The sequence below is a fragment of the Amphiprion ocellaris genome, chromosome 5 (genome assembly GCF_022539595.1).
Source record: "Amphiprion ocellaris isolate individual 3 ecotype Okinawa chromosome 5, ASM2253959v1, whole genome shotgun sequence".
Classification (NCBI taxonomy): Eukaryota; Metazoa; Chordata; class Actinopteri; family Pomacentridae; genus Amphiprion; species Amphiprion ocellaris.
In genome coordinates this window covers 14850720-14865324 of record NC_072770.1, presented here as the reverse complement: position 1 = coordinate 14865324, position 14605 = coordinate 14850720, and the positions used below count along the sequence as shown (strand labels likewise).

General features: G+C 40.5%; 1 protein-coding gene across 3 annotated transcripts in view; it reads left to right on the top strand.

Moving 5' to 3' along the window:
* The window catches only part of cntn4 (contactin 4), a 161251-nt gene extending 148872 nt beyond the window's left edge, over nucleotides 1–12379 (top strand). For 2 of the 3 annotated variants that reach the window (XM_023261305.3, XM_023261304.3), the window contains exons 14-23: nucleotides 53–173; nucleotides 665–823; nucleotides 1628–1777; nucleotides 3287–3357; nucleotides 6247–6481; nucleotides 6752–6867; nucleotides 7805–7991; nucleotides 8070–8182; nucleotides 8265–8433; nucleotides 8787–12379. In XM_023261305.3, coding sequence (XP_023117073.1) covers nucleotides 53–173; nucleotides 665–823; nucleotides 1628–1777; nucleotides 3287–3357; nucleotides 6247–6481; nucleotides 6752–6867; nucleotides 7805–7991; nucleotides 8070–8182; nucleotides 8265–8433; nucleotides 8787–8878 — 1413 coding nt within the window. In that variant the 3' untranslated portion in view covers nucleotides 8879–12379. The remainder of the gene's footprint in view (nucleotides 1–52; nucleotides 174–664; nucleotides 824–1627; nucleotides 1778–3286; nucleotides 3358–6246; nucleotides 6482–6751; nucleotides 6868–7804; nucleotides 7992–8069; nucleotides 8183–8264; nucleotides 8434–8786) is intronic. The other variant, XM_023261306.3, reaches the window with a different exon arrangement.
* The last annotated feature ends 2226 nt before the right edge of the window (nucleotides 12380–14605 follow it).

The following is a 14605-nucleotide window of genomic DNA, read 5'->3' as shown; positions in this document are numbered from 1 at the left end:
GTGCTTGTGTGTGTGTGTGCGTGTGCATGATTGTGCATGTGTTGAATGACAGCAGCATTCGGCAGGAGACATTATGATTCGAAACATCCAGCTGAGGCATGCGGGGAAGTACACATGTGCTGTGCAAACGAAGGTGGACAGCATTTCCATTGCTGTTGACTTGGTTGTCAGAGGTAAGTCACAATAATGTGCACACATTCCACATTTGTTTTCACTGCAAATGGACATGCTTCATTTCAGAATAACCGCTGATGAGATATTTCAGGTTGGAAGTTATTAAGCTCTCCAAGCTGTTAAATAATTTTTTCATTTCTGTACCACTGAAGAATATTGGAATTTGTCAGGGATTCGTGTTTACTGTCTCATTGCACCTCACTGATGAAGAAATAAGGAGCCAGAATGAAAAGTGAGGAGAATGGAAATTTCTCTCTTCGTGGTTTAAAGGAAATTTACTGTCTAATTAGACCGAATAGCTCCCAAAGGTTTCACACTGTACTGACTTCACTGCATTAGCCGCAGGTGCTAAAAGCACCGCAACGAGCTCTGCCATCTTTCCATCTCTTCCTGATTTACATTTCCTCCCCCTTCCCTCCTTTACCTCTTTTCCACTGCCTGTCTCTCTGTCTTTCTCTCCTCCTTCTCGCCTGGCTATGCCATCTATCAGGTCCCCCGGGGCCCCCCACCAGCATCCATGTTGAAGAAATCACTGATACCACAGCCTCTCTGTCCTGGAGGCCCGGTCCTGATAATCACAGTCCAATTACGGCGTACACCATCCAGGCCAGGACACCATTTACCCTCGGGTGGCAGGCTGTCACCACAGGTAAGCTCTTTCCAACCAGCCGTGGCCTCCTCCAATCACATGGAGGGGGTCGCTCTTCATTCTGCCTCAGCTGGAAAATATTGGAGATGTAATTTTTTAGCCCAGCGCCAACTGCTGCACAATTGTACCAAGACCACTGACCGCCATTTTATCGGACTCCTGGGAATCCTGAAAAGATGGATCTCATCCTGATGATGAAGCTTGTTGCCAGGGCTGTAATTTGATCGGGTAGTTAAGTGATAGCATCAGTGTCATTTTTCCCCACATCCTCTTTAATGGCCCCCTTAGCATTCACGCATGGTGGATATAAAGTGCTTTTATCTCATACTGTATACCTTGCTCTATTGATGTTTTTGAGAGTTAAGGACACTTTAATCTAAGATAGTTTTACTGGCTTCATTGATTTACCACATTAAGATCATATATTTGAAACAAAACTACAATATGACCTTGTGGGAATTCAAAACAGGAAAGGGATTGTTGTCATTTTTAGTAGAATCGCCTTTTTGTGCATTACAGTGGTATCGATGCCTTGCGTTAAATCTATATTGCCAGGTTGGTAAATTAGCAGTCACTCTATTTCTTTAGATGAAATTCTTCTGTGTTGTTGCTTGTTTAGTGAGTTTTCTGTGAGCATTACGTGTCCTTGTGAGGGATTACGCCTGTCTCATGTACCTGTGGTGGAATCCTACCAGGTCTGTCAGCCTGGAGGACGACCAGCTGCTGGTTCTAAGCTCACACACACATACAAAACACACCGCAAGTTTCTCGAAACTGAACGTGCAATGTGTATTTTTGTGCCAGTTCCTGAGGTGGTGGGGGGCCACCGGCTGACAGCGACAGTAATAGACCTGAGCCCCTGGGTGGAGTATGAGTTTCGAGTCCTGGCAAGCAATACCATCGGGACCGGCGAGCCCAGCAAGCCATCCAAACAAGCAAGGACCAAGGGCACCTGTATGTACTGTACTGAACCGCTTTCAGACTTCCTTTGTTCTGACTGTCTAAGATGGACGTAATTTACTTAATTTCATAATTTTTTAAGGAGTAGTTCAGTATGAGGACATAGAAACAGGGTGACAGTCTCGCTCTGCCTAAACAATATCCAGCTTCCAAAGTTCAATATATGCCTAATATGAGTGTCTTGTATGTGTGGCATTTTGGGTGTTTCTTTACTTTTTGTTTTAGAATCTCATCTTCACCTTTTAAATAATCTTTTTATCGTTAGTTTAGAAGCCTTTTTCTTGTATTTTTTTATTTATATACCAATATACATCTAACTTGATGCACTTTGCTGTTTTGCACTTGTATAAAGTTTGCATACAATTTCATTGTACATGCCGAATGAAAAAATATAGATATTCTATTCAATAATTAACCTAATGTATTTTTTAACCCATACAAAAGCCAAACTAATTGTAATTTTTATTACATAACTACCTGTAAATGCACACTGTTTGGTTTTGATACTGTTATCAACTTTTGGACAGAATATAACTCTTAATTTAATGATCTTAAGAGGTTCTGGTGAGGAAATATTGCTGTATCCATGTAAAATAATGACAAAAATTCTTTTTAAAAAATGTAAAAATCAAATATCAAGCAACACCTTTAATTTAATTTATGCCAATTACTGGAGAACATTTATCCTCTTCAGACAAAAAAACAAAGATTCTATGATTGGTGGAATATCAGACTACACAGAAACATGGACATTTTTTCACCAAATTTACGCCATCATTTAACTGGTTTGTATGATTCTATCAGTGCACTTGGTTGTACCATTGAAGACCATGTGTACATATCAGTGAGCCTGAAAAATTCTAGCACTGCAGCTACATTATTTTTCAAGTTATGGCACTTCAAACATTGCTCCACAGATTGGCGTGAAGAAAATGACGCAAAAATTGACATTACCCCACCCTTCATTAAAACAAACAAACAAAAAAAAACCTGTAACCACACATTCAGAATCTGATTTTTTTTTATTTTATTTTTTATATCCCCAAGGGGCAATTGTTATACTTACTTACAAATGAATGAAAAAATAAATAAATAAAAAAAACAGACAAATATGAGGTGGTCAGGCGTGAACTTTTTTTAAAAAATTGGTGAATTGAATTGGAATGACCTTAATGTCAGTGCCATAAATTGTCATTAAATGCCGAAAAGCAGACTTGGTGATGGTTATTACTTCTCTGTCTCAACAAACTAACGAATGCTTAAAAAAAAAAAAATATCTGAAAGAAGTAAGCAGTTAGCCAGGATTAGGTCCCTTGTGTGTCCGTTTTTTCTTGGTATCTTTTGGACTCAGTATTGAGGAGTTTGCGGTTGAGGATATCCAGACGTTGAAGCTCTAGATAAAAAAGTTTTCTCTCGTGTAGCAACAGAGAAAATGATTATTTGTACCTTTGCAGTGTCTTTTGAAGTCAACACGCCCAACACTGATCCTTCTTCTTCCTCCAGCTCCAAAGGTCACACCGGCTAATGTGAGTGGAGGCGGTGGCAGTCGCTCCGAATTAGTCATCACATGGGAGGTAAGCAAGCTTGTTCAGGACCCCCTCACCCATGGAGGAGGCAGCCAGGCATCATTATTCTCTCTGGATCTGGGCCTCTGTTTCATTAATAACAGCTGAACGCCTTAATGTATGGCATTTCATTTTTAAGAACAGGGAGGCAATAACTGCTGCTGTCACCCTGGGGGAGAGAAAAATGCCTTTGAGGTTTCAATAAGATAATTAAACTCAATGATTCCTTCGAAGTCCCAACTTTTTTGTTTGATTATTTTTCCTTTTCTGTTTTTTTTCTTCCTTTCTTTTTCTGCCATGCTCGCTTTCTTTCTCTGTCTTTATTTCTACAAAGCCACTGCATATCAATGTGGCTCCAAAAGCTTACATTTGTTCAGGCTGCTCAAAATCATCAGTTCCTGCTGTGGAATATTTCACAGAATCAGCGTTGATGTTTCAATATGCAAAAGTTCAATCTGAGTGGAACTTGGGCTTAACAAAGTCACCGCTATTTGGCCTCAGCCCTGAAAATTCCTGAGGCATTTTCCTTTTGATATAGAAGCAGGGACGGAGGGTTGCGTTTGCAATTTTAACTTTTTCCTGTAAAAAGAAAAGGAAAGGCTGCACATTTCAATTCACACAGAAGTTGTAACCCAGAGACTAGTGCAAGAACCAGGGTGAGGATGAGAAGAAAAATCAGAACCTGGCTTTGATGATTTAGCTAGTCTCAGGTTGTTGCCTGTAGCGGATCTAAAATTGTACATTCTGTCCAGTGGGTGGCAGTAAACCTGGGTTTAACCCACATGCAATCTGCATATTAAATGATGCCAGATCTTCAATTAAGTGTTCATATGTTGACTTAATGTAATTTAGATGCACATGCAATACAACACAAAAAGTCCTTACTCTAAATAAAACAAAATAATGTAAAATGTAAATAAAAGAATAATGACACATTAGTTGAACATAGGGCTGCACAGTGGCGTAGTGGTTAGCACTTTCGCCTTGCAGCGAGAAGATCCCTGGTTCGCGTCCCGGCTTTCCCGGGATCTTTCTGCATGGAGTTTGCATGTTCTCCCTGTGCATGCGTGGGTTCTCTCCGGGTACTCCGGCTTCCTCCCACAGTCCAAAAATATGCTGAGGTTAATTGATTACTCTAAATTGCCCGTAGGTGTGAATGTGTGAGTGATTGTTTGTCTATATATGTAGCCCTGCGACAGACTGGTGACCTGTCTAGGGTGTCCCCTGCCTTCGCCCGAGTCAGCTGGGATAGGCTCCAGCCCCCCCCGCGACCCTAGTGAGGAATAAGCGGTGTATAGATAATGGATGGATGGATGGATAGTTGAACATAAAGATGAGAAAACATATTGTGTCAACAATTGAAGACACAAGATTTGTACATGTCAAATATTAGAATGACAAGGCCACAATGTACAACAGCTGCTCAAAATACAGTTTTTCTTAGAAAAAAAAACAATAGAAAAGACAGACAGTAAAAAGATTGGTGGAATAAATTGTGTTACTTATAAGTTGAATAAATAGCAATATAACAATATTACAATGAACAAGACATATGTAAAAGTTATCAAACATTTGCAAAAGATCCGAACTGCTTATTTTATTGAACCGATTTCTCAATCCCATTTTTTGTATTTCCAATGAAAAGGCGTATAAGTTTTGGGAATTTGTCTAATTGACATTGAAATAGGTCAGCTAAATTAAAATGATGAAAAATATTTGTCACATTCAGAAGCTGCTTCACAAATAAGTGTATAAAATGTTTATGTGAAAGAAATAAGCTAACATCATCAGCAGACATGAAAGGCGATTAATCATTATAATAAAGAAGTGGAATAAACGCGGTCCAACAATAGACACCACAACTTATTCACACCACATGAAAGCCTTTTACATTTATTTACTCTGGCTGAGTGCTATATTTTGAGAGTCACTGAAAGTCACATTGAATCTCTGGGGACAATGAACATCCATATTAGTCCACTGTTCACACATATACACCACACTCTGAGTACCCGTCGGCCCTATTTCTTGTCAGACTTACAAAGAAATGAAGTGCTTTTTTATATGACCATGAATCCTTCAGTAGGCAGGAGAGAGACCGGCTGGTTTATCGAGTAGCCTGCAGCTATAAATGTCTGAAGCATGTTATCAGACAACAGCTGAGTTTATGTTATCATGCTGAGTGCTTTGTGCTGTGTAATGGATGTGTTCAGTAGGACTTCTTGTGTGTTCAGCGAGTTGTGTTCAAGATAAGATAAAACCTTATTAATCTAAGGAAGTTCTTGTGCTAGATACTGCTCAAAAAAGGCATAACATAAGACATGCAGTGCCTAAAAAGTAGAAAAGCAGTAAGAAATACGTACCACACAATACTGAAAATTTAAAAAAAAAAAAAAAAAAAAAGAGCTAAAATAAGGCAAGGAGAGACCAGTAGAAAGTAAATAGTTTTGTTTTTAGCATTTGACACTTTATGGTGCACTTTTCAATTTAGTACATTTTCATTCATAGTATATTCTACACTTTGTTGTGCCTTATGTATCTTGGTATATTTTTCTACATTTATATTTAAATTTTTTCACTTTTCGTCACTTTATTTTACTACTTTACTGCTTGCTACTGTAACAACAGAATGTCCCCTTAGGATCAATAAAGTATTTCTATTCTATTCTGTCCATCTCTCTTCTATTACAGTAATATCACACTTGATCATGAAATATTGCACCTGAAAAATGGGATGTTGCCAGGCATTGCCTTAAAAATTGAAAGCCTCAACTTTGATTTCTGCATTTAGTTTATAGTGTCCAAACTGTGCTATTATATCCAATGAACTCAGAAGGGAGTTTTTTGGCAAAAAAAAAAAAAAAAAAAAAGTGTTTAAAGTGTTGTTTTTTTCTGCAGCCAGTTCCAGAGGAGCTGCAGAATGGAGCAGGGTTTGGCTACGTCGTGGCTTTCCGACCTCACGGTGCCACCGGCTGGATGCAGGCAGCCGTTCCATCCGCCGAAGCATCCAGATACGTCTTTAAAAATGAGAGCATCCAGCCCTTCTCGCCTTTCCACGTGAAGGTCGGAGTTTACAACAACGAGGGCGAAGGGCCATTCGGACCCGTCACCACTATCTACTCTGCTGAGGAGGGTACGTGTGATTTCATGTCGGTTGTTCTCCTCGCTCACCCTCTCATTTATGCAGGACTATAACACCAGATTCATCCTGGGTCTGAGCAGTTTCAGCAGTGATCTTGTAGCCAGCATTCTTCTTTCAGCTCTTGCAGACGTCTTCCCCACACTTCCCTCCCTCTGTTGTTCTGACGAAAGAAGTGGCTTTGAAATTGTTTTGATGTTCCCTTTTTGAGAGGTCATCAAAAGCTCTGTGTTACTTTCTAAAATCTTTATACATTAACTCCAGAGCCTGGCCGAGCGCCCACCAGAGTCCGTGCCAAGAGCCTCTCTGCATCTGAGATTGAAGTTTCGTGGAAAGCTCTGCCCTGGAATGCCAGCAAGAAGAGAGTGCTGGGCTATGAGGTGAGCTCCAGTGAAATACCTTGTTTGTGTGCTTCTGTCAGATGCAGCCCTGTTAGTGTGTGTGTGTGTGTGTGCGCGTGTGTGTGTGCACACGCACGTGGCAACTTATTCTGTTGAATCTTGTTCTCTTCTATTATTGATGAGTGTTTCAGACTCATGCACCTTAGGCGCACAAGATAATAGCTTGCTGCATGCATAATGGTCCAGCCTGGTCCCAAGCCTGTGGGTTTAGTTGTGTTTCTCTTGTTGCTTACCTAAGTACTGTAACCACCCTGATTAGCGTACTGATGCAGTACTCTAAGGGATAGAATGTTTAGCTCCTAATCCACACTACAAAGCAGTTTCACAAAGTGGCTTTGCGCTCAGTTAGTTCTTTTTAATTCTGCTCATTATTGAAATCCAACATGTGAACAAAAGGTGCCGTTTTCGTCCTCGGAGTTGCATAAAGTCTCAGAATTATAAATTGTTGGCCACTCAAAGTCAACAGAGGAGCAGGAGGGCCCGAGCAAACCATTCCTGTGAGGAAAGACAAATTATATTTGTGCTGTCGAGCGTGCCAGCTATTTCAGCCCTGACAAGCCGGGTGACAAATAAAATCTGTTATCAGTGGAAGTTGATGGCAGGGAATTTTTTGAAGATTCTGTCTTGTCTTCTTATTTGTTTTTCTGTTTATTTATTTCTTATTTTTTGGCATATTTGAGCTCCCTCTTTACCACGCAACTTAAACCGCAACACAAAGGCATGAACTTGAAAAAAGCAGATGGGGTGACACGCTGCTAAAGTTTGTTTTCAGACCAGTTCACATCCTCCATCCAGTTGAGTTCACATCTTCTTGTTTCCAGTTTGCACTTCACTGACAGGGTGTAACAGAAAGCTTTTAAGGTGTCCGTCGTGTTTTCTGCATTCACGTCTGTGGTTCTGCCTTGTTGCTTTTCAGCTGAGATACTGGAGTAGAAGTGAAAGGGAAGACATGGCCAGCGTGCAAAGGACTGTAGGAAATCAAACATCTACTATTATCCGCGGGGTGAAAGGCAGCACCACATATTACATCTCTTTGAGGGCGTATAACACTGCTGGAACAGGGCCTCCCAGCTCCACCGTCAATGTTACCACCAAAAAACCACGTAAGCATCACATCTAATTAGAATTCCTGGTGGCTCTCTGCTTGTGTTTGAGGTAATAATACATTTTTCTCCTCTCAGCGCCCAGTCAACCACCAGTTAAAGTGATGTGGAATGCATCAAACTCCAAGATTATTTTGAACTGGGAGCAGGTCAAAGCCCTGGAGAATGAGTCAGAGGTCACGGGTTACAAAGTAAGCACCCAGTTTCTACGTGTTATCAGAAAATTGTGTTTGTTTCCGTGATGTCCGACTCTTTACTTGGCCTCGCATTCAGGTGCTGTACAAGAAGAATCAACACAGCCGTCCCAGCGTCATGGAAACCAACACCACCTCTGTGGAGCTCGCGTTTCCCACTGATGAGGGTTATATCATCCAGATAAAACCATTTGGAGAGGGAGGGGAAGGCAGCAGCAGCAGGCTGATCACCATCCCAAGGTTGCCAGGTCAGTGGAGAGCTAGTTAGTGTCCCCTGTGGCTGAGCTGAATAATCCACTCCCCTGCTGCTGTTTTGCCGGAACAGATCAACTGTTGTCATCTGCAAAGAAACAGAGAGAGAAGGAAAAATAATGTGCTACATCAGACATTTGTGTAATTAAGTGACACAATAAAGTCTGCATTGTATGTAGAATCTCATTCTGCTCAAGTAATAACTCATAAACATGTCTAGAAATTAGTCTTTTCAGCTCATAATTGTGAAAGCAGGCTTGAGAGAAAACCGAGTTCAAATGGCACAAAGATCTTTTTTTTCTGTCACAGTGGAAAAACTAACAGCCTTGTCTTCTCAATACCTTTTCAGGCCCCAAAGCAGTCGGCTCAGCATCCAAGGTCTCCACTCTATCAGCCCTCAGTACAATAGCACTGTCTTTCACAGCGCGGACATCTTTATGACAAACGGCTACCAGCAGACGTTGCATCTGACATGGAGACGGCTCTCCGGCGGAATGCAAACAAAGCCCACTCTGGTGTAACTAGATCCATTCATTTAGATTTTAGAGGCAGAGGGAAGATGCTGATGAAAAAAATAAAGAAGACACTGAGATGACAGGCAAAGGAGTCCCCTTCAGCACCCAGGCTAAGTAAAGGAGAATGACCGATGTCGTGACTATGTTGTTACCAAAGCAGCTTTCATAAGAAAAAAAAAGAATGAGAAAAATGTCTTATATGCATCTTTTTGTATGACATGTTGAGCTTTTATAGATTTTGTTTTCTTAATCGATTTGAAGTCGGTCTGGGCTTATTGGGCGAGAACAGTTAAGTGCATGGCAAACAATATCATCAAATATCCAGTTTGGAGGTTAAGAATGTGATGTGACACCACACCTTTTGTCCTTCTAAAGTAAGGTAATGCTTCAGTTTCAGCCAATCAGAAGATGTTATTTTTCCTCGTGAAATGAACTGTCACCTGGTACATCACTGCATTGCTGTTTCTGCGCTATTTCAAAAATATGTCACACAGAATTGCATCGACAGGTTTGCTACTGGTGTCGCTATTGGTCAGCCTAACCAGTATGTGAAGAGAGGATTAGCGCTAGACATTACATGCTATGGCTTTACCTTACTAGCAAAATGTTAGCTAGCTGCAAAGTTAACCAGTTAAAGTTAATTTAAATGGATTTCCTTAATGTGGTGAAATACGATTTCCTTCTTATATGAATCTGCAGAAAATGCTGAATGAAAAACATTAATTTCAGGTCATGTATCAGGTCATGCTAATTGGCACTAATTACAAAAAAGACAGGTTTGGGGTTTTGTTAAATCTTCACATGGCCAGTGAACATTAGAAGTGTTATGGGAAATTGTAATTATGCCTTCTGTCCATAGCATTGCTACATTGCAGCAGATGGTGGTAAAATTAGTGATACTTACTGTTTTGTGCAAGTAGATCTTCTACAGTTCAGCTTTAACTAACACAAGGCTGCAGTTTCAGTTCTGCTGGCTTCGAATTACACGATATTTCTGATAAGATTCATTCAATTCATTTTTATTCAGTGTAGAATTCATATACTTTATAATTGTAGAGAGAAATCCAGCTAATCCAAACAAGCTGTGTTTACAGTATGAAAGACCCTCTCCAGAAATGTAGCCCTTTCTGTTAGTCTGATGGCATCTGAACATGTCAGACTTCTGTCTGATTGAACACTGTTCCCCTTGTAGAAAAAGTTACTATGACACCCAGTCCCAGTAATGGCAGCTGCACCTACAGTTGTAAGTTAATGAAGGGAGATCTTCCACATTTCAATATCAAGATTTTACCAAAAACATCACAGACAGCAAAGGACAGTTTGCTGCCAAAATCACAGAACACCTTTCTCATTCACTTTACCCTAAAATTAAAAACTCTTTGGCTTCAAATTAAAACATGCATAAAAAGAAAAACTTTACTGAGTAAGAAAAGAAGACATATATCAAACACAAGGAGCTGATGTTTATTTTGTTGCTGCCAGCTGCTTGAAGAAGTCTTTCTCTTAAGTTTGTGCAATACGTTCAGCCTCAAACAGCAGCGGGATCCATATGAGCCTTTCCAAAGGAAGAGAGTTAAAAAGTGATCCATGTCTATGACAGATTGCTGTCACTTTACAAAACTGAAGAAGACAGCAATGTCTCCAGTGTCTGAAAAGGGCTACACTAGTTTTATAAAAACAACCACAAACAGAAATAACCCTCAAACATCAGTCTGTGGGTCCCACTGTAAGGACAGTATGGGCTGTCAGTTCTTTAGTATATCTTGAACTTTGCGATATTGTACAAAAAGGAGCAGTCAGAACTCGCAGAATCTCACATGAACATTGTGAGGTGTCCAAGATGCAACATTGATTGTCAACTAGGAAGTAATTTAGAGAATAAAACAAGCCTGATGCCCATTTTTAATCAAGAAGCCTTCCATCTTTCACATCCGGCAATTTTCGTCCTGATATTAGGTAGTTTGAACCTGGTATTAACTAGTTCTGTCCTCTTGCGATCTTCTAAAGTTCTGCTGATTTTCATGTACAATCTCTTCATCTGTGTTTCTGCTTCTTGAGCTGCAACAGGTTTATTGTTGGAGATTGCTCAGACAATAAACCTGCTACCTGGACAAAGATTTTGCTAACTGAAGACTACTGATATTGGTTTCTGCCGAACTCCAGAAAGTATTTCTGCACCAAACAAGGACTCTAGATCACGTTATATGTGCACTTAGAAAGACAGCTGGTATGGACAGATGGAATAATTACAACAAGCAGTAATTTATTAGTCATAATCTATCATGCTGGATGACAAAGCGTTACCATGCCATGTTTAGGTTCTAGTCCTCTGTACAATAAGGCCGTCCAAGAGTTCCCTAAAAGTTGTTGAAGTACTGAAAGCCATCGACGGGATAGTTGCTGACCTTGTAACCTGAAGTAGCACCGAGCTGTTGTGGAGAGCTTCTCCCCTGGGTTCCTCAACCTTTGGCCAATGAACTGCACTGGTGACCGAACCCTCGTGGTCGTCTCATGCTCCTCATTCTTTCAGTTAGCCCTGTGTCTAGAGCTATTCTTTGCCTTCTGTGTGCCTCATCATATGTTCAAAATCCTCAGGTCCTTAAAGAGCCTTAACTTATCATATGTATATCAAAAAAAACATTAGAAACATAGAACTATGAAGCAGCCGTGCTGATGTTTACATGCTGCTGCGTCGATAGGAACTGTATGTGGTGGGGGGGGGAGGCCAGCGTCTTTTTGCTGAGGTTACCGAGGTTAGTTTGAATGGCATTCTTGCTGTTTCGCATGGGATACTGGCAATATATGAGGCCTGGTGCATTTTTATAGGTGTGTATTCTTAATAAAAGACAATGCTGCTGATCTTTTCTTTTTCCCATAGTCTCCTGATGCCATGTGGGACTGCTGTGCTACGTGAGTTCAGTACAGTGCAGTCTGTATGTAGCTTGTAATCCAGTTGCGTAGTTTGTAGTACTTTGAAGGGAAGTGTACTGTGGGCTACTGGGTCCTGCTCAGAATCATGCATCAAGAAATGTGTAATATACTGTTTTGTACACTTCAAATCATTTATATAAAAGAATCTTTCTAAAGAGATGATTTACTTGGTTTTTATGTAACGACTCTGTTTCATACTGTAGCTAACTGTTGCTCAGCATGACTGTACTTTGTCCTCTCTCTCTTTTGTCCATCCGCAAACTGACTGAATGGCTTTAGAAACATGCAAGGTTCGTGCATCTGATAGGTTTGTGTATACTGTTGGTGTACCATGAAATCTGAACCTTGACCATCCCTTTGTCTCTATGCTTCTGTCTCGGTCAGCCCCTCTGAGATGTACTGGCTCTACTGTCCATATCCGCTCTGCAGGAGGGTTTCCTTTGTTGCTGTTTGTTGTTTATACTGTGTTAATAAAGATTATTGATTTATAGAACAATGTCGCGCTCTGTCGGTCTGTCACTATGTAGGAACCTATGTAATGTAAAGGCAAAAAAACAAATACATGCCCTGTTTACTTTCTTGGGCGCACCTGCACAATTTTATGTATTCCAGTGAAAGAAGTCTTTAGGTGAGGTAGGTGGAACAGCAGAAAATATTTTAAAATAATGCAGTCCAGGTCAATACCACTGCAAACTGCAACACCATGTAAACAAAAACTGAACATTGTAATCTCTATAAGCAGTGTAGCCACCATTCCTCAAAATAATGTACTACACGTAACCTTTTTTTGAACAGTAATGTATTACTTGATGAAATGAAATCATTACACTACTCATTAGCTTATGTTAGATGCATTGCTATGTAACTCCCAGTAAACATTATATTGTTAAACCTTCCATATGCATATATATTAGCACAATATCATGCTCTTTATTAGAGTATAAGCACAAAGCCAACAACAAAGTGGGTAAAAAACCAGCACAAACATCATAGAATTAGGTGGCTTTGGCACAAGTTCTGTATTTTCTCATAATTATTGTAACTTTTTCAAATTAGTGATTCTAATGTGATTACTTAATTTTAAAATTTTAATGCATTAAACCAGACCTGGGCATCCTACGACCCGCGGGCCACATCCGGCCCACCGGATGACCCTGACTGGCCCATTTGAGGTCATTGGAAAATATTAAAAGTCAATGCAAATATATATCATCACAATATATGCAAGCGATACGCCTGCACTGCTTTTACTTTGAAAGATCTGCTAAGGTACCGTTTCTTTCATACAAACATTTGACTGATGCAGAGCGGGGAGGATGTCGGAAAGTTTGCTGCTAAACTGCTAAAGCAGCAAGGATTTGTTACCAAAGCTCACACATAAAGGGATGTCAGTAAGCCATTCTCTGATGGAGAGTTTGTCAAAGAAAGTCTGGTGGACTCTGCAGCGTTTATATGCCCGGAAAAGAAAGGAGCGTTCGTTAATGTGACCCTTTCCAGGCGAACCGTAACGAGGCGGGTGGAGAGCATCGCCGAAAATCTGGAGCTTCAGCTGCACAACAAAGTGGACGATTTTGACGTTTTGTCCTTGGCCCTGGACCAGAGCTGTGATGTCCGTGACACAGCCCAGTTACTCATCTTTGTACGTGGACTAACAAAAAACCTTTGAGATGACGGAGGAGCTGGCAGCTGTGCAGCCAATGAAGGGAACCACGACGGTGAGTAATTTGTTCACTGAGGTAAATACACGCATGAACAAGCTGGGTGTAAAATGGGAGAATTTGGTTGGTGTTACAACTGATGGCTGTCCAAATTTGACAGGGAAAAATGTTGGACTTTTGAAACGGATGCAAGATAAAGTGACTGAAATAAACCCAGAACAGAAACTGATATTTTTTGCGTTGTATTATACATCAGGAGGTGCTGTGCAAGTCGGTGCTAAAAATCAACCACGTGACTGATGTTGTAGCTAAAGTAGTTAACTTCATCAGGGCAAGAGCATTGAATTACAGACAGTTTGTTGTCTTTTTGGAGGAGATAATAGTGAACATGGTGACCTTGGTTACCAGACAGCTGTCAGATGAATCAGCCTGGACAAGATGCTTAAACGAGTTTGGGATCTGAGAGAAGAGATTCAAGAGTTTAGTGAGAAGAAAGGCAGGGACATCACGAGCTCTCAGATGCAGCCTGGATATCAGACCTTGCTTTTGCTGTTGATGTGACTGCATTAATGAATGAACTAAATACCAAGCTGCAAGGCAACGGCCTCTTTACACATGAAATGTACAGCCTGGTGACCGCTTTTATGAGAAAGCTGAAGTTTCTCTCAAGCCAGTTGGAGGGCAACATTCTCACCTACATGCCCACACTGAAGGAAGTCACACCATCAAAAATATCTACAACTCAATAGGCAGCAATCATAGTTTAAATGAAAAAACAAAGTCTTTCATTAAATAGTTGTGTTCTGTGTTCCACATTTTCATTGTATCATCGTAATGTTTCATTTACTGTTTTTATTGAGATATATATTGAGCAGAGCTGTAAGTGTACTGGTCCGGCCCTTAACAACCGTCAACGTTTCTCATGTGGCCCTATATGAAAATTAATTGCCCACCCCTGCATTAAACTATTGCATTAAAGACAAATGCAATGTAATTACAGTACGTTAAATTGTATTGTGCTACTCCCAGCAATGATAATAAATGTAGAATTACAGTTTCCAAGC